Source organism: Haemaphysalis longicornis, unplaced genomic scaffold, assembly GCF_048455015.1.
Source record: "Haemaphysalis longicornis isolate Haplotype H1 unplaced genomic scaffold, Haemaphysalis longicornis Haplotype H1 scaffold_9, whole genome shotgun sequence".
Classification (NCBI taxonomy): Eukaryota; Metazoa; Arthropoda; class Arachnida; order Ixodida; family Ixodidae; genus Haemaphysalis; species Haemaphysalis longicornis.
The window spans coordinates 21,405,804-21,431,879 of NW_027526460.1; the positions used below are offsets into that span (position 1 = coordinate 21,405,804).

Sequence of the window (26,076 nt, forward strand, 5' to 3'; positions counted from 1 at the left end):
GAAATGGTCGACTAAAGCTTGAATGTCTGACCGAGGCGGCTGATTCGCCCCACCATCCCATAAACAATAAATTTTCCATCTGTCTATCTATCTGCTTCACCTAGGTTGTAGAGGGCTCTCGCTGTGAGTTGGACTGGTCCCGGGGCTGTCGTATTCTTCATGTTGGCGAGTTCAGTTTTGGCTTGCATGCAGATTTTCTTCGTGTTTAAAGATCCCGCGCTGCCATCGTTTTGTTGTTTAACTGGTTTTATCACTACACGACACCCATTCAACATTGTTATATCAACTAGCTTCTCTATAAAGATATTTTAAACACATAAAAGTTTTGTGTCTACGTCTTGTCTATTGCGTCACTGTACACCGCAAGGGACGCTAGCGACCAACCCGCTGTTAGCCCTTCGGAGCAAGGGCGATTGAGAGAGGATGACAGTTGGTTTTGTGCGCGAGCGCGCGAGATGCTGGCATTGAAAATAGAGGAGGAAAGGGGCCTTTGCTCATGCACAGCAGTTGCTCCGCGCATAGCACCTTCGCAACAGGATAAACTGGCTCCCGTTATTACCGCATCTTCCTGTGCCAGTTTTTCGATGGCGGAAAGTGAGCCGACGCGCGTCTGCTCGCGACCCAGAACTTGGCGGATCATCGCGCGATTGGGCTCCTAATTTATCGAGCTGTGCCGCATGGAGGTGACATCGAGCACTCCGGGGCGGCCTGTGGTGTGGACTTCCCCCGCACGCGAATGACATGGAAGGGCAGGACCTCGCCATACTGTGTTTCCAGCACTGCGAGAAGCGTGCCCACGTCCTCTGTCTCCAGCTCCCGCAGTGCTGTCCCATATGCGGCCTCGAGCTAGAAGACGCCGAGCTGCGTGTGCCTCCGTTCAGGATTCCGTGCCCGTTCAAGAGCTCGGAGAAGGCTCCGTGCTGCGTCGTCATCAAGCCATCCAAGGGTGACTTCCTGCAGTAAGATTCTGTACATGTTCGTCGGAGCGGGTTTACACCGGAACCCTAGCCTCTAGGGAGGCTGTTCACCTGAGAAGCTATTCAAATAAGCTGTGCTGCGTGTAAACTTTATAGATAGAGCCTCTGAAGTGACACTAGTGTAAACTGAACCCCACCCCACTCCCAGGCGTTCCGATGAAACCACGCCTCCTTCCTGAGCACAGATATAAAGTAACGAAGTTTCGTCGCCTTTTTGGGAAACTGTGGAGGGGGGCAGTTTCTCTGTTCGGAGGGGGTCCCTCTTTCTCACAACTGTACAAACCTGCTCTTATTTCCAGCCTGCTACTGATGAGTTTAAGAGTTCAAAACACTGAGATCTCAGTGTTTTGAACTCTTAAACTCATCAGTAGCAGGTTGGAAATAAGAGCATGAGCCTGGGTGGAAACTGAACAGCAGATGCTGCTGGCTGCTCCTGCTGCCCTCCCCTGCCCTCCAATATTTGCCGCGCACTTAGGCCGGCAGGAAAACAGAAGCGCAGGATGGTTACTGTTGGCCACACCACACTTAGCAGCCACTTTACTTGCTTGACTGGCCAAGCATCACGCACGTTGCATAACAAATAAGTGACCATCCAAGGCTTCTAGAATCGTCGTGTCGGCAGGGAAGAGCAGTTCTGAAATTAGCAGCTCAATTGGGGCTCCGCTAGGCCATAACTAAACTATTTTCTTCTGTTCTCGGTTTTCTCTTGTGGGACAACGTTCAATTGCAACTGGACTGATAAATTAGGTTCTCTCCCTTTGGTAGGGTTTTAATAGTAGACGTGACACAATTAAGATACAAAGCTTGCACACAGGTTCAGAAACCGATCAAGTCTGCTAAAACTGGGCAAGTGTTCGTCGGTTTGTATAGATTTGATGAAGTGTTAAAGGCGGAGCCCATCCCTTCCTGATTGCAGAACTTTTCTTGGTTCACAGTATTATGAAACTACCCAGTGGTGAAGAATTGACTTGAACGTGTATGGCAAGAGCTATGCAGGGTTTTTTGATCACAATCTAAAACGATTTGCCAGAGCATCAAAAAGTATTTTCTGGGGCTTGCATGGGATTGTTTGCCTCTTTCTTCTACATTATGGATGTTGCTGTTGTATTCAGTGCGACGCCTTGCAACATAGTACAGTCAAAACTCGATCTAATGAAACCCGATCTTACGAATTTCCAGATCTAACGAACAAATTCTGATTCCCCCGCATGTGCCTATACTGATCAATGTTTTTATGAACTCGAACTAATGAAATAAATTCAGCGCCATTCCCGATTCAGCGAAGTATTCGAGAAACAGGCCCGTTTTAAAAAGGAGCAATTTCGAATGTGTTTCGTCAGAATGCCACAAAGATTATAGCGCCACGTGAGAAAAATAAAACGAGGCATCTAGTTTCGTTTTTACAGAGCTGTACGAGATAAACTCGGCAATCCCAGTTTTCAGTCAGTGATATTAGATGGCGCTAGCAGTGGTGCCGGTGCTTGCTTCACTTCCCGACGGAAGTTTTGAACGACGAAGAAATTGTACAGTTAGTTTCTGGCACAGAAGAGGTTCCAGAGAATGCAGACGACCCAGAAACTTGTGAAGCTTCCGTGCCCGCTTCGAACAAGGTGATGAACGCTGTTGACTTGATCAGACGCTTTGCTGGGGCTCAGGAAGGAACCGAGGAGGCGTTGAAAGCATTTGCGTGCTACAAAAAGTGTCCACTCAATACTAACAAAGCGCACGAAGGTGAAAATCAAAGGCCTTTTTATTGGCCGAAAATAAATTGTTTTCTCCAAGAACCCCTAGCGTCTTATTGTTATTTTCACCTCAGACTTTTAGCGCATTGCCAAATTATCGGCAGGCGAGTGATGAGGCATTACGATGCCATCGTAACTGCTGGGTTGTGCCTTCTTTTAGACATAGAAATGGTGGAATGAAACGCTTGTAAAGTGACCGTCCTGATTTTACGAATTTCTCGATTTAACGAAATAGTTCGTGGTTCCCAGTGACTTCGTTAGGTCGGGTTTTAAGTGTATTGTATGGGCTGTACGTGTGCATCTGTGTGTATGTGTTTATATATGCGTGTACTATAGTTTTACCTGTGTGTTCTAAGGTGATGTTATGCCTGTAACTCTCCATTTGCAGCCTCTGTACAAGCTCGCTGGACCTGCACACTGGAGTGACAGACTCGAAAGGTGAGAAAACGTTCTTGGTGCCTCTGGCTATGCCTTTGGTCAGAAGAAGGGTTGTGGGGTGGATACGGCCCCTGTTGGTATTATGTTTGTATTATGTTTATGCTGGCATTACGGTATTATGCTGGTATTATGTTTATGTTGGATGTACTTTTGTGTGTAGTCTAGCTGCGAATGTAAACAGGGCTGGGAAAAAAGTGAGTGGACAAATATTGCTACATTTTTAACTTTTTGCTGTTTACTAGTGTTGTGTGATATGCCTGCACATTGGACATGTACAGATGTCATATCTGCACCCTGCTTAGTTGTTGAAGGAAATGGCTCTGGCCATTGAAGCTCGATTTGAAAGTGGCATGCATTGTATGCTTTAAAATTCTGTGCTACTAGAAACATTTCCCATAGAATTGATCTCTTGCTTGTGTGTAAGAAGGTGTTTTATTTTTGTTTTGTTCTGTGGAGAGAACAAAACAAAAATAAACTAAAAGAAAAATGAGTGTCATTTAAGTCGCTACAGGACAGGCAAGAACCTGAGACAAAACTGTAAGAGAAATGAGATGCAGGTGAGATGAAATGAGAAGATGGTAGTCTGCACAGCGGCATTTCACGCAGGATACTTCTTCACGTAGCATGTCTTTGACTGCAGTTTCTTTGTTGTGCTTGCATTTAGGGAATGAAAAGTGCCTGTTATTAAGAGGTCAGTGGGAGAATGTAGGCATTCTAAGCATTTAACACTAGCCTGATGATGTTAAGGTGGTTTGTTAGGTGACCACAAAGGTTGCCTCGTGTTTTCTCTTGTTCATAGCTTTAGCTAGAAGGATTGAAAGCTGTAGGCCTCCTCAAAAAAGTGAAATGAATTACTACTTCAGTTACACAATTCAGCTGTAAAAATCAAAGCCCTTTTGTCTATTGGCAAAGATGGTTGAAACATGAAGCTTTCTTCCGCCACAAACCAAGTTGAATCAGAATGTAATTTCGGGAGGGATTGGTTGGTTGTACCCGTAAGGGCAGCCGGGGATGCACTTCTGGTGGTCGCATGCAACGACTATGTGCACCTGTGTCTGAACACCGAAATGCCTTGTGCCAAAGCCAACTTTTCCATGTGCTCTATTGAAGAAGAAGAAGATGATGGCCTCGGGGTGGATTGGCCAGGGATAAAGTTTTGACTGTGCACCTGCGCTTGATGTGCTTTTGTAGAAACTTAGTGTGTCAGTTGAATTTCCTGCAGCGTATTTTAGGCATAACGATTTGGATGTTGGAATTTGTCTTTGGACTTTGAATACATTGGCTTTCGACCAGAGGAAGCTTCACGTTCCAACCATCTTTCACTTTAGTTACGATCATCATCATCGTCAGAGAAAGTTGGCTTTCCTGCAGGGTCCCCATCAGTGAGGCAAAGAAAGCTCTGCTTTAAAATCCAGTCAGCTTCATCTCGGGATGGCACAATTAGGTAGACGTTAACTTCATAACGGGAGGGACCCAGGTTCGATTCCTTCCGACCACAGGAAGCGCTTTTTCTTGAGTAGCTTATGTAAAGTTGGCTTTCCTGTAGTGCATTTTGCCTCGCACTGGGTGCCATCAATGAGGAATAGAAAGCTTCGCTTTAGTAATGATACCAAAAATGTACTTCGGAATCTGAGAACCAGTCTGGTGATGTTTGCATAACTGTTTGCATGACTGTTGTTTCTGTGCATGAAATGTTTATAGGTGAATTCTCAGACTTTCACGTGCATTGCCATCTACCAATGACCTTTAACACTCACTGCTGATTGGCTGCTTCAACAAGGATTAGTCACTGAGCCCAGTGCCAGACATGCCAAAACACTGAAAGGCATGAAAATTAATTCGCTACACTCATGAATATCTGAAACTGATTTCATGCGAGTTGTCTTTATTTTGCCGTGAAAAAAATGTCATCAAAAAGGGTTGAGCAAATAGTGTTTCAAATTTTGAATGTTTCACATGTGCAACACAATTGCTTCGCAGTTTGCCATAATTCTTTTTGTAAGGTGGCAGAAATGGTCTGCAGGTATTTCAAGTATACCGTGCAAGGATCTTGAAATTTGTCCTGTCAGATATGTACATAGATGTGAATAATCCTTGATGTTACGAATATCTGGAGATTACTGGGTTCAAATGATTGAAGTCTGCGTATCGTACACCCTCATAACTGAAACAAGTTATAATCAAGATCACAATCACAGTGTAAATGAAGGAGTGCTGTCATTTTGGCTGGTTTCTTCCCGTGGGTCATTGTAGAGTAGGTGCATCTCAGACGTAACAAAAACAATGTACCTGTAATGGCGCAATGTTGACTTGGCCTAAGAAAGATAGGGATAGATGAATACAAACTAGACAGCGTAATAGTTGATAGCAATCGTTGTCCCATGTGTTGAATGTTCCTTTTTGTCCTTTGTTGCCGCTATTGGGCCGTTCTTCTTCAGACAGCACGCACTGTTGAAGCTTTCCCAGTATTGGTTCTGCATTGTCTGTGTTTCTCCGTGGCCTTGTGGTCATAGTGGTGTATAAAATTTATTATGGCCGCCCCATGGTAACTGTTCACTTATCAGACCACCTTGCATCGTTTCAGAAGTTTGTTTTCTTTCTTTCTTTCACCGCTAAGATGCTAAAAGCGGAAAGAAAGATACGAACAAAAAACAAATTTTTCCTGGAGGCCTCTCTGTGGCTAATGTGCCCACGCTTTTGTTTCCCCACCAGGGCAAGTGCATGAATTTGACCGGGAGGGACTCCAGGTGGCCCGGCAGCCAGCCTGGTCACAGTGCGTAGCTGTACCGGTCATCACTGGCGAGGGTGACGCCTGGCACGAGTTCTGGGACTACACGCTGGCCGTCACCGAGGGCCAGGATGCGTGGAGCAAGGAGCGGTGGGTAGCCCTATGTCAGGTGGCCTCAAGGTTTCGCTGCATCCACAGGGCTGTTTGTACCAAATCCATGAGAGGAGGGCCAGCTGCATTGAACTTTTGTACACCCCTTGTTCTGCAAGCATTTTTCGATATGGCTCTCAGTTCAGCCCTTACTACTGAATTTGCTACTCAAAACATTGTTGACATTACAATCGCATCAGGTTGGACGACAAGGTTGCTTTTAGTGAGGCCACTATGTAAACAAAACTGCTGTACTTTCATTTACATATCCTGGATTATGATTTTCAGGGAACATAAGAACTATTTGTTGGCTATTAATCCTGGTACGTTAGCCTATTTTTTGCTGTGGTGCATACATAAGTAAGTGAGGACGAGTAAAATGGGACGGCTGCAATTTAGTCATCACCATTTTTTACGCTCGCTATTTTCTCAAATATTTTTTAAAAGGGAAAAAAAAACTTTGTGCAATTGTGAGCCAGAAGGCTCATGTGAGGGATTTGTAGGCTGAAGCTTTGCTAGATGTTCTGCTACTTTATATGCATCTTGAAAAAGTTTTTCCAAACATTCTCGACTGAGCAGTAAAAAAGAAATTGGTGCTTGCTTTGTATGTTAACTGCTGGCAGAATATATAGATGGTAAGGCCCCCTGCTAAAACAAACAGGATAGCTGCATAGAATGAACAATCTAGTCTGTTTTGTCAAAATAATGTGCTTAGCTCCCACGTGCACCATGCATGGCAGTCACAGCTCTTCGGTGAGCTGGAAAATGACGAAAATGGGATGAGAAGTTCATTACCTACTTGAATGTTAGATGTCACAAGCCTTGAAAGCACATTTGAGGGCTTGCGATGGCCTCACACAGACAATGTGTACTGAAAACACACCTGGCCACTTGAGGCCTGCATGGTTGCTGCTGAAGAACGGTGCTGCCTTACTTTCCAGTTATGAGGTTGTGATCTACACTGCATAACTTAAATTCAAGATATTGGATTTTCGAAACTTATTACCTACCGTACATAATTCCAGGATCTTTACATTTTTGACAATGTTTTAAACTGAGGACCTTTTACACCCCCATACCAATGACTTATTTTTTAGCCTCCTCACATCCTTTCAAATTTTATTTTACTGACTGAAATACCACTCACTCTGACATGGCGCTCTCTGGCCTCGATGCCCTTGTGCCATAAACACATACACACAACAACAACTGCATAGAACAAGAGGGAAGACTTGCTGCTTTTCTTGTTAATTTTCACGCAAACGAGGCAGTTTCGTCATTAATGATAATAACTTCGGCTTTATGTTAGTGTGAAAACTTTGGTTCTGTTTGGTATGCCTGAAATAATTCCCTTGAGGAATTTTGCAGAACACTCAGTGAACAGCAGTTCCCCTATTGTATCATCAGGGTGACTTCTCGTTTTCGGTTCCAGTTACGACGAGAAGGAGCACAACTGCTACTCGTTTGTCATGGCTTTCCTGCGGAACCTCCAGATTCCCGAGCTGCGACCATCGCTGAAGGACAAGCTCACCTTCTCGTCACACTTCCTGGTCCCACAGACCAGGAACGTGGCCCGGTACATTGCGCTCTACAGAAAGCTGCTGCAAGAGCACACCTACGTCAAGCGGTGTGAGCCCCACCGGACGAAAACGTAATGAAGCCGGTTGACCAGAGTTTTCTGTTTGTTTTATATTTCTCGGTGATATTTAGTGGCAAGTTGACTCTACTAATCAAGGATGACAAGATTGTAAATAGGACTAGTGAAAGAAAGCTGTTACAAGAGCACACTTACATCGAGCAGTGTGAGCCCTGTGGTACTAAAACGTAATGGACTAAAATGTAACATCTCTTGGTGATATTTAATAGCAAATAAACTTTACTAACCAGGGATGACAAGACTGCAAATAGGACTAGCGGAAGAAAGCTGTTACAACAGCACACTTACTTTGAGTGGTGTGAGACCCACCGCAATAAAACAGAATAGGCTCAGCTGACTAGAGATGTTTTGTTGTAAGACTGTTAATGATTATTTCTCGGTGACTTTGAATAGAAAGCTAACTCTGCTAATCAGGGGCTATGAGATTGTAAATAAGATAAGTGGAAACATAACTGTGGGAGTAATCTTCAGATTGAGTGTTAATCACGCTTGCTGGCAAGTTGTTTCCAAATATAGGCAGGGTGAAATGGTGGAATTGAAGGTCTACCAGAGTTGCTGCTGTCGTGCATATGTTTTTGATGTCTGCTTTCACTGCCCCATTATAATTTTAAAGCTGGGTGTATTTAAAAATCAATTTTTTAGACCTGATTACGCCAGATACTAGTAGATTCTTCCAATACTTCTGCCGAAAACTTTTCACCTCAATTGTAATAAAGCAGTTACAAATACATGGATAACGACGTCCTTTAAGCAGGAAAACTGCCTGTAAGGGCGGAACTAAGACGAGAGGCAGGACAGGTTCAGACTAAATTTTTGGAAAGACGAACATGGATATATACCACTTCTTGGACATGCGGAAAAGGCAGCCAGTTTTTTCACTGCATCGTCCTATTTAAGAATTCGTACTTATTCCCATACAAACTAACAGTAGGCTCGCTATTAATTTTCACGGTTCTTGTGAATAAAAAAAGCCCCTATCAGCTCGCGGGCAACTTATTACTGGCTTCCGCCCAGCACTTTGCACAAGGTCGCGGTCAAATTCCCGGCCGCGGCGGCCGCTTTTCTGGTGGAGGCGAAAAGCAAAAACGCCCGTGTGTACGAGATTTCGGGGCATGTTAAAGATCCCCAGGTGGTCTAAATCAACCCGGAGCCCTCCACTACGGCGCGCATCATCGCCTGCGTTGCGTCGGTGCGTTAAACTCCACAGTCAATCAATCAATCGCCCAGCACTTTTGTTTCATTCGAGGGCGGCTTTGTCCCATCTAGCTGGCAGTGCTGCAACCTTTATTTCCAGTTCGCCTTCTTTTTTGCTGTTTACCTTGCTGGACAGGGGTCAGCATTTGGATGCGAAGCTGCCTGGAAAAGAGTTGCACACAAAGTTTTCTCTGGAGCCAGGTGTGTGGCTGAGGAAGCTCTGAATGCAAGCGGTACACAAGGGTTAAAAACTAAAAATTGGAGTGCTTGCTTAGGCATCTAGCAGACATCATATTCAAGCACACGGGTGCTGGATAGCCTTCCACAACCTTTCTCTACTTTTGGGCTAATCAACTATGCAGTGATATTCTTAAAAAAAAAAAAGGCGAACAACTTAAGGAACCAACAGGGGGGAGGGGAACAAGGGGGCGCAACACGCAACACAAGTGCTAGCTGTAAACTTTGTTGTTGCCCTGGCCTTACCACTCAACTCTGCAGTGAACAACAACACACACTTGACAGAACATAGCCAGGTGCGTATGCTAACGAGGAATGTGGTACAGCATTCCGATGTCATGTGGGGCAGCAGAAATGTAAAGTGTCACTAGCAGGGCACACTTAAAGGGACACTGAAGTGAATTTGTCAAGCTCCCGTTTTTGCTTGCACTGCGTAGACTGGCTCAAATTAGCACACTTTTCATCGTTTATCCGGTTGACAAATCGGTAATTATTTTACAAAGTGCGAAAGAAGAAAAACTACCATGCGCGGTTTGCGGCGGCCGCACCAACTAAGGCTGTGACGTTGAGAGGAGGTGCGCCGTGATTGGACGATGCCCAAGGTTAGCAATCACACAAGTTTCGGTTTCGGTTTCGGTTCTGTAAAACATAACCAATGGCTTTGTTGGATGGGCATTCTCAATATCTCAGTAATCATCGTACCGCGCTTCTGCCATGTTGTCGGCTGTAAAATGCAAAAGATAAGCCTCCCAAGACGGCTTGTAGTCGTAGCATTCACTAGCCGAGACCTACGCAGTGCATGAACGCCCTCCGCGTACCCGCAGACGCCCAAATGTCATGCGCTTTTCCCCCATATTTGGAGCTTGCCTCCCTCATGCCTGTATCGTAAAAAGCGTGCTCGCACCAGGCCAAGGGTCTGTTCATTCTGGCCTGTGCCCACTGCCTGCAAGCAGTCGGTGCTTATGGCAACAGCACGCCAACGAGAACTCGCTAGCGCGCCAGTGCCAGCCTGCGCGCGTTTTGTGAACTAGTTCGTGTAGCCATGAACGTTGCGGCCCCAAAAAAGGTGAACTCAATATAGAAAACATCGGCGGAAAACAAAAAAGTTAACTTACAAAAAAAAAAAAGCACGTACCCGTGGGGATTCGAACTCGTGACTCGCAAAATATTTACAGTGAATTCCTTGCGCCCCAGACTGCTAGGCTACGGAGCGGGACGCGGAACCCTTGCTAATATAGGGTATATATTGTACAACCGGTTTACACTTTTATTTAGTTTTGGCATTTCAAGCCGCTTAGGTGACTATTTGTTGTACTGCGATCGTGCAGTAAGCGTCGCCCGAGTTTCCACAGTAGCTCACGTCTAGCAATTGCATTTCGTAGACGGAAAAGCGTTCGCAGATGCGTAGTCGTGCTGCTGACCGCTGTGCTTGTTCGCCCAGCGCAAAAAAGTGCTTCCCGCGCCCTAGTTTTACGCTGTACGGTAAAAATATCAGTTGATTTTATTTGCTTAGTACCTATATTGACTTCGCTGACTCTTCTCCCGCCTTCAAGAGGCCTTATATTTTCCTACTGGCGTACCAGTCAGCGAAGCGTCGCATGTGCAGCGCTTGTGTGAAGCGACCTTGACTTGGAGCTAGATACAGTGTACAAACAAACCAAGTAAAGAAAGGCACATTCTTCCATTCACAAACGTGTCCTGGCTTCGTTTCAACTAAGCGAACGAATTGCGACCAAGCAATTTTTTTTTAACCTCCTTGATTGCGACGACCCGCCGGCGGCCGGCGGACGAAACGCTGGGCCGACTGACTCTGTCGGCCGGGGAGCCGTGCAGTAGCGCAGCCGTGGCGCAGCCAATTGCCAGCTCATCCCCTCCTGACGTCACACGAAAACGCCACAGAAAATGGGCGAGCGTAAAGAGAGGAGGACAGCGTTTTCGAATTAGTTTTTCTACTAAATAAAATCGCGTAAACGCGCCTAGAGTGGTCGAAACATGGCCTGGGGACTCCGGACTACAATTTGCGCTAGTAATCCCGCAATGTTTACTTATCACTTCAGTGTCCCTTTAATGGATGTTACGTTGTGGCTGTTAGTTCCATTCTTGCTTTGGATACGTGATGCAGCTGTTACTTGAGAGATAATTTGGCTGTAATTCGACAGCTGTGGACACAACAATACTTTGGCCAGCCTCACTGGCCAGAGTATGGCTGTTTTCTAGGGGACAAAGGAAATTTTCAGGGGTACTGTATTGGCAGTTACGTTGTTGCAAGCCCTCACACTGCTTGGATTAGTTATTGCTTCATCATTCTGGTGACCTTTTAATTATTTCAAACAACAGACAAGAAAGGCATTTTTGTTGATGTGGATGAGAATATTGTGTGCTGCTTTGGGGTTCATTCTTGTGCTTTGAACTTTGAAAGTTGCTTGCGGTGTAAATATACAGGCCTGTTTAAAAGTGTTCCTATACAGCTCTCACTGACGCTTTTGCTGAGAAATGGCGTATTGCACGTAGCCAAGATTGGCTGCTCAGTTAGTGTAAGAAAAGCCGTTTGGACGATTGGTGGTGCTGGTGCTTGTTGTGTTTTCTGAGAGCCAGCTTTCCCGGTGAGTTGATGGCACCCGGATTCTGCATTGATCACTGCCACTGGAGATGGTCATTGTATTTATTTTTATTTTATGATATTTTGTGCCGTTTTATTGCTTGCTTTGGATGTATGCCTTTTGTGTCTTGGGACCTTAAGTTTTAAAAAATTTTCAAGCCTCTGTCCATCTGGTTCGGGGTGCAGAGCAACCTGTTGCATGGTTCAGAATCTTCAAGCTGTAACTGTCATTTTAACTTACATGCAGAAAAACAACTTGTCTACTCATGTTTTGCTATCTATACAATGGAATGTGAAGCAGTGCAAATATTTACAATAAAAGATGTTTTATTCTATCAATATTACTACCCTGCTGTCTTTTTTTTTTTTTGCAAACCTCTGTAGAAAATTACTATAAACACCTCGTATAAATGCTATGGCAAGAACAAATGATGCTCTTTGTTGCTAAAACTGTATTGGCCATTTTCAAGTACATGTGCTACGTGAAAAAAATTGTTTGCAACATCTGAACACAGACCTCTGGCATCAGGCTGTGCCTGTCGTCCCTGCAGGCTTCAATTTTGGTGCAATAACGGTGTTTTGCGGCACTCTTCAGATTTTGCGGGAACTTGTGTCCTTCATTTGGATGATTGGAGCTGTTAAGTAGCCCAACATTGAAGCAGCCATGTTCTCTTATTACAACTTTTCTTGTTCTGGCATACTTGTTTGCATCTCGTTTTGCAGCTGTGTCTAGAAAACCCACTCTAGCAGTTTTGTTCATAGCGATGTTTACCATGCATTCATCACTTCATCAATTATAAACTTAGTTTTACATTTGCATCACTTCTGGCAACTTGTTTGCGCTATGTCAAAATGTTCTTGCATCTTGTGTAGCATATGTGCTGGAGTGTTTATGCATGAGGGCTGATCAATTTTGATGGGGCCATGAAGACAAAATAACTTTAATTTGTTAGAACTAGCCTTTGGTAGCTCATTCGATTGCGGACCCGAAATTGTTTCTAGTTGGGAAGAGATAAGAAATTATTGAAAAAAAACTGAAAGTTTGTGCTGCACGACATCACCAGTGAGGCAGCAGGGGGAATATTGGCCACCCCTTTTGGCCACCCCTGCAACATAATGCTGCCACCTCTCTCCTCCCGTGCTGTTCCTCTCCCTTCGTTTTATTCACTTTACCAGCTGCACCCTCTCTTGCACTGTCTGCTGCTCCTGACTCAATCCTTCCTCTCCAATCCTCCTCTTCCCCACACCCCCTCCAATTCCTCTCGCCCTCGGGCTCTTTCCCCAATCCTCCCACTGATACCTTTTCCTCTTCTCCCCATGTCTTCCTCATCCGCTTCCCTTGCACATTTGTCTTTTAGGTGCGGAGCACCTTAGGACCCGGTCCGTACAGTAGAGAGGTTTAGCAGTCCGTCTGTTCCGTCACGTACGTAGTTACCGTGTTGACCGGGACGCGTCTGGCCACTTGGGCATTCGTCGCGGTAGGGGGATTAGTTCCACGGGCCTGCCTTCGCCATGTCCGCGCCTCCTCGCCCTTCCGCGCGCGCAGGCGCACACGGGTCCCGGTAAACCCGGTAGCAACGTAACCAACGGAACGGGCGGACTGCTAAACCTCTCTATTGTACGGTCCGCGTCCGTGCGCATAGCATTTATAATCGCAAAAAAAATCGCAGACACCGGCAGGATTCGAGCCTGTGTCTGGTATACCAGACAGAGTTAGAGTCAGTCGTCTTACCCATTGGGCTACGACCGTGAGTTAGTACCTCAAAGTCAAACGGCTTACTCCCTCGCTTGTAACGGTGCGGAGTACCTTAGGACCTCCAAATGTCCGTCCGCGTTCGTCCGCGCGCACACCACCGTCAAGCGAAAATCAAGCGAAAGTAGATTTGAGCCTTGAGTGGCAGTTTCATTTAGGGAATAATCAAGGTGCATCTCACGGCTCAAATCGAATGACGGTCGGGGCGCAACTTGGATGTCATTTCGAGTTCCCGCACTCCGCACCCTCGCCATCATCCACGGAGTGGAGATGCTGCCGTTTCGCCCCCCTTTATCTCCCCAACTTATATTCCCGTCCTCCTTTCCCCTCCGTACCTCGTTTTCTGCCTCTATCCATCCTCCCTTTCTTATATATTCCCTCCCCTCATATCCCCTCTTCCTCCAATTACCTTCACTAGCCCCGATTCCCCTCTCCACTTCCTCCCCCTCACACTTTTCATTCTCCCATTCTCGCCTGTCCAACCCTACCTCACCATACCCCTTCCCGACCCCGCCGGCTTCCGTTAGTTTTTCGTCCCTCTTCTCCCCCCCTCTCCCCATGTTTAACTATACATCCTTGCTTTCTCTCCTTCGCCACAGTCCTTTTCTCCTCTCTATAACGGTAACCTCATTACTGATTTACCCCTCCCCCGTCATCTCCCCATTTCACTTCCCGCTACACTTTTTTCATCCAATTCCTCTTCACTAATCTCTGTTGTCTATCAACACCACCCGTGTCTATGCCACTTTCCTCCGCCCCTCACCGCCTCCTCCCCTCAACCTCCGTCAAATTTCCCGCTCCCATCCCTCTCCTCCCCCTCTTAATATTCCCCTATTACAATAGCATCTACTACAATCGGGTCTACAGCTACCATCATCCTCCATAGGGAGAGCAGCAAAATACCTATAAGGAAGGATGTCAGACAAGGAGACACAATCTCTCCAATGTTATTCACAGCATGCTTACAAGAAGTATTCAGAACGTTGGATTGGGAACAGGTGGGAGTAAGGGTTAATGGAGAATACCTCAGTAACCTCAGATTTGCTGACGACGTTGCCTTGCTGAGTAACTCGGGGGACGAATTGCAAAGCATGCTTTCCGCACTGGGCGAACAGAGTAGAACCGTTAGCCTGAAAATTAATATGCAGAAAACTAAAGTAATGATCAATAACCTCGGGACAGCACAGCAGTTTGAGATAGGTGGCGAGGCAGTGGAAGTGGTAAGCAAATATATCTACTTAGGCCAAGTTGTGACCCCAGATCCCAACCATGAGGCAGAGATAATTAGAAGGATCAGAATGGGGTGGGGTGCATATGGCAGACATTCTCAGATAATGAATATGAATTCTCAGATAATGAATATGATTATAGCCGGCGACTTTAACCTGCCTGTCATAGACTGGCAGCACATGTGCTACGGCCAGTCTGTGTCAGCGGATTGTCTAATGGAAGCAATGTTATCACAAAACCTTGAACAAATTGTTTCGGAGTGCACTCGCGGAAATTCACTTCTGGACCTTTTATTTATTACTGAAGCTTTTAGGGATGGCGTAGTTCAGGTAGAAAAAGGAATATCGGATCATAAACTTGTTTCGTTCGGTTGGACTTGGATCAGCGGTAAGAAGGAAGCAATGAAGTCGACTATTGTTAAAGATTCTTCCAGATCAGACGACACAGCCATTATGGACTACCTTGACTTACACCTTGAGAGCACTGAAAATGACGTAGAAAGTTTATGGAGCAAGTTTTGCACAACAGTTGAATACTGCTTGAAAAACTTTATTCCAGATAAAAGACTAAGGAAATCTCATGTAAACCCATGGATCACTAGAGATATAATACGTATAAAACGCCAACTGAAGCGTTTACGGAAGGGCCACAAGGCTGGCTCCCCTAGGTTTGTTGAACTAAAACACAGTTTGGCAACTAAAATAAAAAATGCGAGATTAAATTATTACAACACTGTTTTACCGGAATTCATTAAAAGTGACCCCTCAAAATTCTGGCGGCATTTGCGGGAAACCAAGGACGAAGTTGAGAAAATAAAATTTGGCAGTGAAACAGTCACTGATCCAGAGAAAATTGCAGACTGTTTTAACACCTACTTCCACCAGGTTTTTTCGACTAAAGAGGAGTATGACTTTCAAAACATGAGTTCTGATGTGCTCGGAGATTTACAGATAACTCAAGAGGGTGTATTAGACATGCTACTTAAATTAAATATCAAGAAATCGACTGGACCTGATAACATTCCGAACAACTTTTTGCGACGCTACGCAGAGCAAATTGCACCCTTTTTGACTCGGTTATTTACGTTATCGCTCAACTCCGGTGTTATTCCGGATGACTGGAGGATAGCCCGCGTAGTTCCAGTGCACAAAAAAGGAGACCGATTTGATTATGCCAACTACCGCCCAGTGTCGATTACTAGCGCATGTTGCAAACTGATGGAGCATGTTGTTGCAAACTTTATAAAAGATTTCTTAGATGACAGAAATTTGTTGACCCCCTGCCAACACGGCTTTCGGAAGGGAATGTCAACGACCACGCAACTCGTCTTGACGGTACACGAAATGGCACGGGTTCTTGATATGTCTGGCCAAGTTGACATGTTATGTCTCGATTTTAGCAAGGCCTTCGATAAGGTGCCTCACGCGGAACTACTCTACAAGCTTGTACGCCTGAACTTGCCTTTTCCTGTTATTCGCTGGATAAGTGCTTATCTGAAAAACCGGAAACAGTTTGTAGAAATAAAGAAGCGTGCATCAAAAGTACTTCCTGTAACCTCCGGGGTACCTCAGGGAAGTGTGCTGGGACCATTGCTGTTTTTAATTTATGTGAATGACTTGGTTGATGTGGTGCCTGAAGATGTAACCATAAAGTTGTTCGCGGATGATTGTATTGTTTTCAAAGAAATAGTGTCGGAAGATAGCCATATTTCACTACAGAAATCGATCGCTGGTATTAATGACTGGTGTTCCCGCTGGGGCATGGTTCTAAATGGTGAGAAAACAGTGCTTGTTCGAATTACAAGAAAGAAATACCCTAGTATTTATACCTACTTACTGCATGATATCCCCGTTTTAGAAGTCAGTAAATATAAATATCTAGGTGTCACATTTACAAATAAGCTCACCTGGTCTGAACATATATCTGACATCTCGAAATCCGCCCTACGAAAGCTTTGGTTCCTAAAAAGAAGATTAAAAAACAGTCCAGTAAGTACAAAGCTCCTCGCATATAACACATGTATACGTTCAAAACTTGAATATGCCGTGGTTGTCTGGGACACTTTTGCCAAAAAAGATTCCCACCAACTTGAAAATATTCAAAGAAAGGCGGTAAGATTTATTTTTTCAAAATATAATCGGTGTGATTCTCCAACATCTTTGATGAAACTTAACAACATTCCAACATTAGAAGCACGCAGGAAAATTAGTCGACTATCATTCTTACATAATTGTATTACTGGCAAATTGAAAATAGCTCTCCCCCAAATTGTGAAACCCCTGACTACCAGGACCACAAGACACAGTCATAAGGGCGCTCTGACACCAATTTTCGCTCGCACAACTGCTTTTAAAAACAGCTTTTTCCCGCGCACAGTGTCAGAGTGGAACTCATTGCCGCCAGGTGTGTTTGAATCCGGCAAATTTTTAGAAGAACTGGAGCGTCTTTTCTTGTTTGCTTAGGGCTGCACTGAGTTATGAAGTGATTGCTGTCTGTTCTTGTATTGTATGAAGTTTTTTTATGTATTTTATGTACCTCCTACATTGTCTGTGACGATGCTAGAGCTGTTTTGCTTAGTATTTTTGTATTGTTGCCACTCCTGCCTGGGCCTAAATATTGGCCTGCAGTACCAATAAATAAATAAAAAAATGAATAGCAGCCTACCATTGTTGCTGAAGAAGAAAGTGTATGACAGCTGCATCTTACCGGTACTCACCTACGGGGCAGAAACTTGGAGGCTCACTAAGAGGGTTCAACTTAAATTGAGAACGACTCAGCGGGCAATGGAACGGAAGATGATAGGTGTAACACTAAGGGACAAGAAGAGAGCGGAGTGGGTTGCGTTAAGGACATATTAGTAGAAATTAAGAAGAAATGGACGTGGGCAGGGCATGTGCGAAGGCAAGACAACCGTTGGTCATTAAGGGTAACAGAGTGGACCCCCAGAGAATTAGCCAGATGGGCAGATGAGATCAAGAAGTTTGCGGGGATAAATTGGTCACAGTTAGCACAGGGCCGGGATACTTGGAGATTAATGGGGGAGGCCTTTGCCCTGAAGCGGGCGTAGATAGGCTGGTGATGATGATGGCAGGGGAGTGCACTGTGCAGCCCCGAGGCACCCACGTGCCCCGAGCACTTGGTCCCGCTCCCTGGCACTGGCCGGGGGCCAAGGCAGTTCTTCTAGTGGCCGCAGTCCTCGAAGCACGGCCAGCAACTCCGCCCGCCCTGCCGCAAACATGGGGCACTCGTACAGTACGTGCGGCAGGGACTGCACGGGCGCTCGGCAGTGAGTGCAGGCGGGGCTGGCCACCCGCCCCAGTCGGTGTTTCGCTCGGCCGCCCACGTGTCGCCCACGCGGAGGCGCAGGACGGCCGAGCGCAGTCGACGAGGCAGGCGTGAGGCCCGCACGGGTGGCGGCCCCGTCCGACACGCAGCCGCGGGTCTGGATGCCTGGTCCGCAGTTGTCGCAGTTGCCTGGTCCGCAGTAGCCGCCTGGGCCACCGTGTCCGAGGGAGGCAGCGCGTGTGCCCCGGCGGCCAGCTCGTCCGCCAGCACGTTTCCATCCAGCCCGATGTGGACGAGGACCCACTGCTGGCTCAGCCGAAGGCGGCCCGCCAGCTGCGCCGCCTTCTCCCGGATGCCCCGCTCCAACAGGAAGTGCGCGTCTCCGTCCCGGAGCCGCATGCACCAGGGCAACCCTGGAGTCGCACAGCAAGGCGCAGCGCTCGGGCAAGGGCTCCCGTCTCCAGCAGCAGGTTCAGGCCCAGTACGATGCAGCTCAGCCGTATCCGAAGATGCAGCATAACGCAGCCGCTCCTTCCGGGTGGCGTCCCCCCGCACAGCGGCCGCTGCGGCCGACCCCTGCTGCTGCCGTACTGAGCCGTCTGTGCACTCGAGGGCGTGGCCGTCTAGGACGCCCTAGACGACGCCCCGAGCCATCTGCAGTTGTCCACAGCGGGGCGTCCGCCGCTTGCTGCGCAGTCCCGGGATGTCTAGCCGCACGTCGGCCGCCAGGGCAGGAGCTGGGCCGCCAGTTCCCGCGTCCACGGGGGCCATTACCTCTTCATAGAGCGCCAGCATGCGCCCCGTGAGCGAGTGGTGGTAGCCCCGCAGCCGCTGCAGCAGGGGGCCGCCTCCCTCTGCTCGCCGCAACCGGCCAATCTGGCCAGGCGTCCGCTGGTCAGCCATCATATCGAGAGTCCACGCCCCGCCGCGGCCAGCGTCTTCTCGCACGGCGAGCTCTGGGGCAGGCCGAGGCATGTACGGACCCCCTTGCGGTGGTCTCCTTCCAGCTGCCGCCTGGGTTTCCGCAGGCTCACCAGCGGCAGCGCGTTCACCAGGAGACCCACCGCCGAGGGCCGTCCGGTGTGAGCAGCCTCTGTCCCGGGCCACCATCTTGCGTACTGTCGTGGTGGCCAAGCTGCACCCCGGCTCGGAGCTCCTTGGCTGCCTGTCTGAAGTTCAGCCGGTAGTCCAGGGTCAGCCCTAGATAGCGCACCCTGGTCCTCCACTGGAGCTCCTCGCCAGTGATGGTCAGGCGCGGGGTCCATCCGCGAGCGGCAGAATCCGGATGTACGAGCATGGTGTCGGTCTAGCTCACCGACAGCTGCAGGACGACGCCCGCAAGCTTGGCTCGGACTGTCAATGGTCGCCTGCAGCTGATGCTCGATGGCTTTGCCTTGTATCTTGGGCTTCAGCACCCACAGGGCGATGTCATCGGCGTACCCCGAAATGTACACCAGGTGGCCCCCTCCTCTGGGCAGGCCGCGCGGCAAGGCTGCCATCACCAGGTTGAGGAGGAAGGGGCTGACGACAGAGCCCTGCGGGGTACCCACGTCTACTGGCATCTGCGCTTGCCCGCAGTGCCTGCCTCCTCCATGGCCAGGGAGATTGCATGACGCTGCAGGTTGTCGAAGGCGCCCTTCACGTCCAGCAGCACCAGGGCCACCACACGCTTGGAGGCCCTGGCGTGTTCAAGGGCCGCCACGACGTCGGCGATGGAGTCGGCGGCTGCTCGGTGCCTCCGGAAGCTCGTCAGCTACTCGGGGATGACCTCTTTTAGAGTATCGGTGTAAGCTGGGGCTTTGTAAGCTGGCTTTCCCACATTGCCTGTTCTGCAGTGAAGCATGGCCATCTACGGAGGAAGTATAATTACAGAAAACGGCTGTAACGCATAGGTATACATTTCGATCGTTCGTAGATGCGGTTGATTAGTGCGCGAAAAATCTTGCACTTCTCTCAACTTTCTTTAGGAAGGGATGTTAGATTTTTTTTTATGCCGGACACACCTTTAGCGTCGCGCTCATCGTCTTCAATGCAAAAGAGGACGGCGCTGCTAGCGTCGTCCGTCGGCACCAACTTCCCCGAGCTGTAAGACAGCGCGCCTGCGCAACACTTTGGTCCTGTTTTTATACGTGCAGTGTTGTGCGTGCTTGTGCACGCTTTGTTTTTATTTAATTAGTTTTAATTGTTGAGGGCTCTTGCCGCTGTAAAAAAGCGTGCCGTGAGGGAAATGGACATTTTTTTAGCAGTTCTGCTCTTTGGCGGAGGGGAGGGTATTTGCGACAGCCTCGTGATTACCGCCGGCCAGTGCTGCATGATTTGTTTGCTGCAAACTGTTAAGCGGCATGTATATGGTATGAAGTGGCAAAGAAATTGTCCCTAAAATTGTTCAGACAGGTATTAATTCTGTCACCGTTAAGTGTCACAATCCTTTTAACAAAACACGGTAGGCACACTTGATACGGACGAGATGGCAGCATTGCACGTCGGCTCTTAAGCCGGAAATCTGAAACCGCTCCTTCCAACCTTTTCACGTTCGCTTTCCTCAGGGCACCTAGTACCGCATCACCGCACTCATGGAGTGGAAGAATTCGCTAGTCATCTGCAAGATATGATGATGATGATTGCTATTGGTTTCCCTTTGTAGCGGGGTGATGACATGTCATCTTACCAGAAAGGACTAATATAACCATGTTTCACACTCTAGGTTTAATACTAGCGCTGCTTAGGGCAGGCACTAAAGCTTATTAGGCCCGAAATACTTTCTTTTCCCTGTTACAGGTGGTAACTGTCCTAGGCAATATTCCCCTCTCTGCTTTTCGTCCACCAGCATTCTAATCTTCTTTTCGTCCCCTCGACAGCCTTGAAGTTAACTTCCTTTCTGATACCCTTAAATCCTAGGGCTTCTGGAAGCCCAATATTCCCTTCATGTAGATTTGGATGGATACCCTCACATTCTAACACTATGTGCCTCATAGTTCCTGTTCCTTTTCCGCAGACCACGCATACCCCATCATTTTGTGAATACTTCCCCACAAAACTCTTCGTTCGCAGGCAACCTGCTCTAGCCTCAAAAAGCAAAGCACTGCCCTGGGAATTATCGTAGAAATTTTCCTGTCTGGTGTTCGATTTCTCAGCCCTGTACATCTTTAACGACGTTTTAGCTTCCATTTTTTCCCTCCATTTATTCGTTTCAATCTGCCTTGCCTCTTTTTTAGTTACCTTGGCTGTTTTGGATTCTCCGATGTACTTTCCGTATTTCATCGTTAGCCTTCTAGTCTTTCTTAACCACTGCGTGTCCACGCTTTCACGCTTTCAGGCGTGTCCATGCTTTCAGAATGGGAAACAGAGTGCTTTTCCCCGCGTGGCACGCTTTGCGTCGGCGTCGGAAGTCCACAGCGATTGAATCTCGTTAAAGAAAAACAAAGCGCACACGTACGAACACTGCAGATCTAAAAAGCAACCATTTGACTTCGAAGGCGCGTTGATACACCGCTTGTTTTGCACCGACGGGGTCACAATGCCTTGCAGTGAAGTCAACATACAGGACGCTAAAACTGCGCCCGGAATAGTAGAAAGAAAAAAAAAGTTCCCTTTTTTTACTAGAAATTTGGTCACATCTAACTCTGTGATTACAAGTGTTACTAAAGCAAGCTTCCAACATAAATATGCCTGATATTTATCTCTCTCGAGCTCAGAAGTGGGTTACTTAGGGCATAATATAGGAACAAAGCCTTTTTGCAGAGTTTCGACATCAATGAGGGCAAGAGTTCTTGATATATTGGCTCCTGGACATGTTGATCAAGATGCGCGGATGCGGTCTCCGAGTTGTGTGTGTGTGTTTTATTTTAAAAATAAAAAAGATTACCCATTTGTATTTTAATTTGTGTAATAATATGGTCAAACAAGAACACAAATTTGGACTTACAAGGTCACATACTATTAGCACAAAAAGCTGTATTGCGATAACGCGATTTTCTCTGGGTTTTTCTTTCTACTACCATGCTGTGCACTTACCTACGGAATTTAAACGAAGTTCGCAGGTTCAAACTTTCCTCCGGCAGAATAATCCGGGAAAGTGTCATCCATAGTACTAACAACAAAAACAAGCGATACCACTAGTTAAATCGGTAGGTCGAAATTTTCGGCCTCCCTCAAATACAGACGGCACCCAAAATGGCCGACGGATGTCACAGAAAATGACGACGGCCCAGCGAATAATTAAAAAAAAAAACAGGATTTGGGTTGGCGTGGGATTTGAACCAGAGGCCTCAGAAAGCAAGGCTAGCACGCAGTGGCGTAGCCTGAAAACTTTGGGGGGGGGGGGGGGGGGGGGGGGGGTATTTTACCCTGCCGGGAAAATATTTACAAAAGACAGTCTGCGTGCGAACGATATCTTATTTTCGTTTTTTTTTTAAATCTTATTCTCGTTTTTACATTTAAATTGGTATATGAAGTGTGTAAAAAGTCTGGGCGGAAGAAAAGGCCTAAAGGGGGGTGGGATGCGCCACTTATAAAGCTTTTTTTTTTTTTTAAAGGGGGGGAAGGGGGGTGTCCCAACACCAGACACCACTCGGTGACGCTAGTTGACTAAAACTAAAAAAAGGCGCTCTTTCTGTATAAGCTTAGTGCCGAAAAGTGTTGGAAGGAAAACGTTTTAGTTTAGTTAGGTTTGTGAATACGGGAGTGAAATTGAAGGATGGACGTGAGAATGCGTTGTCGCTTTCGACTTAAAATGTGTGTTAGAGACGTATACGGAGGCGTACATGAGTCATTTAAGCATGCTAACTAATGTCAATAGGAAAGTACGTGCCCGCTAAATGTCCTATTTGCTTGGAGATGCGAAAGCGGGGGTGTGCCGAAGTCATAGTAACCGAGAAATGAAGGAAAATACGCTAAGGGAAAAGGATAAAAGTGGGCATACCGAATGGGTTGTGGCCCTTTGTTTTAGAAGCGTGTTTTAGAAGAAGTGTACTGAAGCCTGCGAGAGTAATTCGAGCACAAGTACCAGCTGGTCGCCCTCTTTTCGATCCGCCCGCGGGTATGTTCCGAGTCGTAGTAACCGAGAGAAGAGGAAAAAGACGCACAGGGAAAATGATAATGATGATAATTAGAGGACATTAGTAATAATAGGGAATTTAACCCTAATGCTCTCGCAATCAATCGCGACGTCATGACGTGTGCGTAGGTGTATTCGTAATTTTTTTTTCGCTGAATTAATTATATTTTTCTCTAGCGTGACCGCTGGAGGCTTAATTTCGAATTTCACGCACGCACGCCATATGCGCGCGCACACACATACACACACGCACGCACAAAATACGGCTCATCATGGCGAGATTCTCTTTATCACGACATTGTCTGAGGTACTGCTGGTATTTCACCCCTGTGGTGGCCCAGTGGCTAAGGCGTTGAGCTGCTGAGGCTAAGTACTCAGGTTCGACCCCGCCGTGGTGGTCGTTTTTCTCATGGAGGCGGAAAACGAAAACCTTGTGTGTCATGATTTTTGCCGCACGGTTATTAAGATCGCCATGTAATCGAAATCAATCCAGAGCCCTCCACTGAAGCGCTCCTCCATATCTCAGGTGTAACTTCAGTGCGTAAAACCCTCAAAATGTGATTGTTTTGCTATGAATAATACTTTGCTTCTGCCGTGTTGTCCATCTCAGCTCTGGTAGATCAGCGCATACTGCTCAAGAGGGCCTGGGAGCCAGCCAAGGCTGCAGGGGCACGCAATGAGGGCTCCTCTCACTTCGAAAGACGGCGAGCTACTTTTGACCACAGATAAAAAAATTGGCGCAGCTTACACTAGTGGTGCAAGGCTGAAGAAACAGCTTAGCTGGCGGCCCGTCTCCCTTAGTCGGAGACCCGGCTGTTGCACCTCACATGTATATCCCAACTTGCCGCTGGAAGGTCTCCATGACTGGCAGGCCCGGATCGTTTTGTCCGCAGCCCTTCACATGTCTCCCAAAGTAGACCGCGTGGGCACGCGCCAGAACCAGCGGCAACCGGCTTGGAAACTAGGCCCACTTCAGGCGAGAACGCACGTGAACTGGCCACGAGAAGAGCACACGAGAGATCACGCCACGAATGCTGGGCAGAGTGTTCTCGAAGGTCGAGCTGGCCGACGCCGGGCGCTCGTCACGAGGCGCATGGTGACGTGCGCTCGGTATTTTTTGTATTTTATTGTGAGCTCCTCACGTGGCGCAAGCCTTGACAACGCCGGGTGCTCCTCACGAGGCGCACGCTCACGTCTGCTTGGTATATTTTGGTATTTTGCGAGCTCCTCACGTGGCGCTAGCCTACGCGCAAGTCTGGACGACGCCGGGCGCTCGTTACGAGGCGCACGCTCACGTGCGTTTGGTCTTTTTTCTTGGTATTTATTTTTGGTGGCGCTCGACGGCGCAACTAAAATCGCTCCTTAACAAAAAAAAAAAAAAAAGGGGGGGGGGGGTTGCAAGGTGGCGGGTAGTACGCGTACCTCTCGGCACTCGCTACTCTTTTGATCTTGAAGGATACTCATAGTGTTGGGATGCTACCGGGAAAACAGTTATGGGGAGAAGTTCGTGAGGCGATTCATGATGGAGATACCCCATTTGCTTTAATAACCTGCATGATACTGATTACGACGGATTTCAAGGACGGACCTGTCACAAGAAGCGCGTATAGTGCAAATGGCTTCTGCCCACTATGCACCAGGGGTGCACAATGTGTTGAAAACCTTGTTTTTACAGTCGAATTTACCCCCGCGGACGGCACACAGGGTACGACTGTAGTCCTGAAATTAAGGTTCCTCCTCGTGGTCTTTATCCAAGCGTTCCCATAAAAAATGGAAATAGAGTACTTAAAAGAAGGTAAACGGCAAAAAAACAAACAAACAAACAAACAAACAAACAAACAAACAAACAAACAAACAAACAAACAAACAAACAAACAAACTCGGGAAACAAAAAGGAACAAGAAATAAATTCTAAATTAGATGCAAAAAAACTTCAGGGTGCCTTGGGCATACTCTGGCGTTCCAACTGCTTTGTTTTTTGTGTTCCTGGAGAGGGCCCATCTCGCCAGCAAGCATTATAGTACCCTGAAACTGAGGACGCGCACCCGAAGGTCGCGCTTGCTGTTGTATAAAGTTGATTCACTCACTCACTCACTCACTCACTCACTCACTCACTCACTCACTCACTCACTCACTCACTCACTCACTCACTCACTCACTCACACTCACTCACACTCACTCACTCACTCACTCACTCACTCACTCACTCACTCACTCACTCACTCACTCACTCACTCTCACAACATTACAAACTGTATAGTGGTGATAGTGGTGAGAGAATATATCGGGATCGCGTAAGGTTAATCTTCAGCTTGCACTAGCACCATAATTATCTGCACTCACTCGTTATGTCAGCCTTGAGCCTTCTAGAAAGCACGCACACCGGCCTCTAAAATTTCGGAGGTGGAGAAGGGGGCCGCCTTTTCGCAACCCCTCCTCCTCTTGCGTACGCCAACGGTGCTAGGCACAGTAAATCATTAATCTATTTTACTTCACGTGAGGTGACTTGTTGTAAACTTGCTTGTGTCTTATAAACTCAATTAGGCTCGTAGTGATCATTTTTTATCTATGGAAGCGTTAAGGGTGTATTTGTTTATTTCGTTTCTGCGCACGCGTGTAAACTCCGTATGCGACTCCCAAATTTTTGTTTGTCATGCGGGCGTATTTCAATCGTAAAGTAAAACTTAAACCGACCGGCACTGTTGCGTTTTTGTAAAGTCGGCTTCTTCAAGTTACGCACTGTCTCAGTGGGGAAGCACCCTTGCCGTTAACAACCTACATTGGAAGTTGTAAACGATCTTGAAAGTCTTCGCTAGTTTCAAGGTTGTCCGGAGCTAGTTTTAAATGTTCAAAATTATTGTGGTAAGGTTCTTAATTGAATTAAGTTGGCTAAAAAATATTAATTTTCTCGCAAATTATCTTTATTTTGTGAAGTTAGTCTGCAAAAAAACTCCAGAGTCTCGTGATATAATCCTTGCTGGAACACGTCCGCTGATACAAGGTAACGAGGGAAGCCAAAATTATAATTGT

General features: G+C 47.1%; 1 protein-coding gene across 1 annotated transcript; it reads left to right on the forward strand.

Annotated features, from left to right (window-relative positions):
* Positions 1 to 386: 386 nt before the first annotated feature.
* On the forward strand, positions 387 to 9,531 carry LOC144153777 (MKRN2 opposite strand protein). Its single transcript, XM_077685503.1, has 4 exons — positions 387 to 959; positions 3,108 to 3,157; positions 5,870 to 6,035; positions 7,468 to 9,531. The coding sequence occupies exons 1-4, from the start codon at positions 742 to 744 to the stop codon at positions 7,688 to 7,690; spliced, it is 657 nt and encodes a 218-aa protein (XP_077541629.1). The 5' UTR covers positions 387 to 741; the 3' UTR covers positions 7,691 to 9,531.
* Positions 9,532 to 26,076: the final 16,545 nt, after the last annotated feature.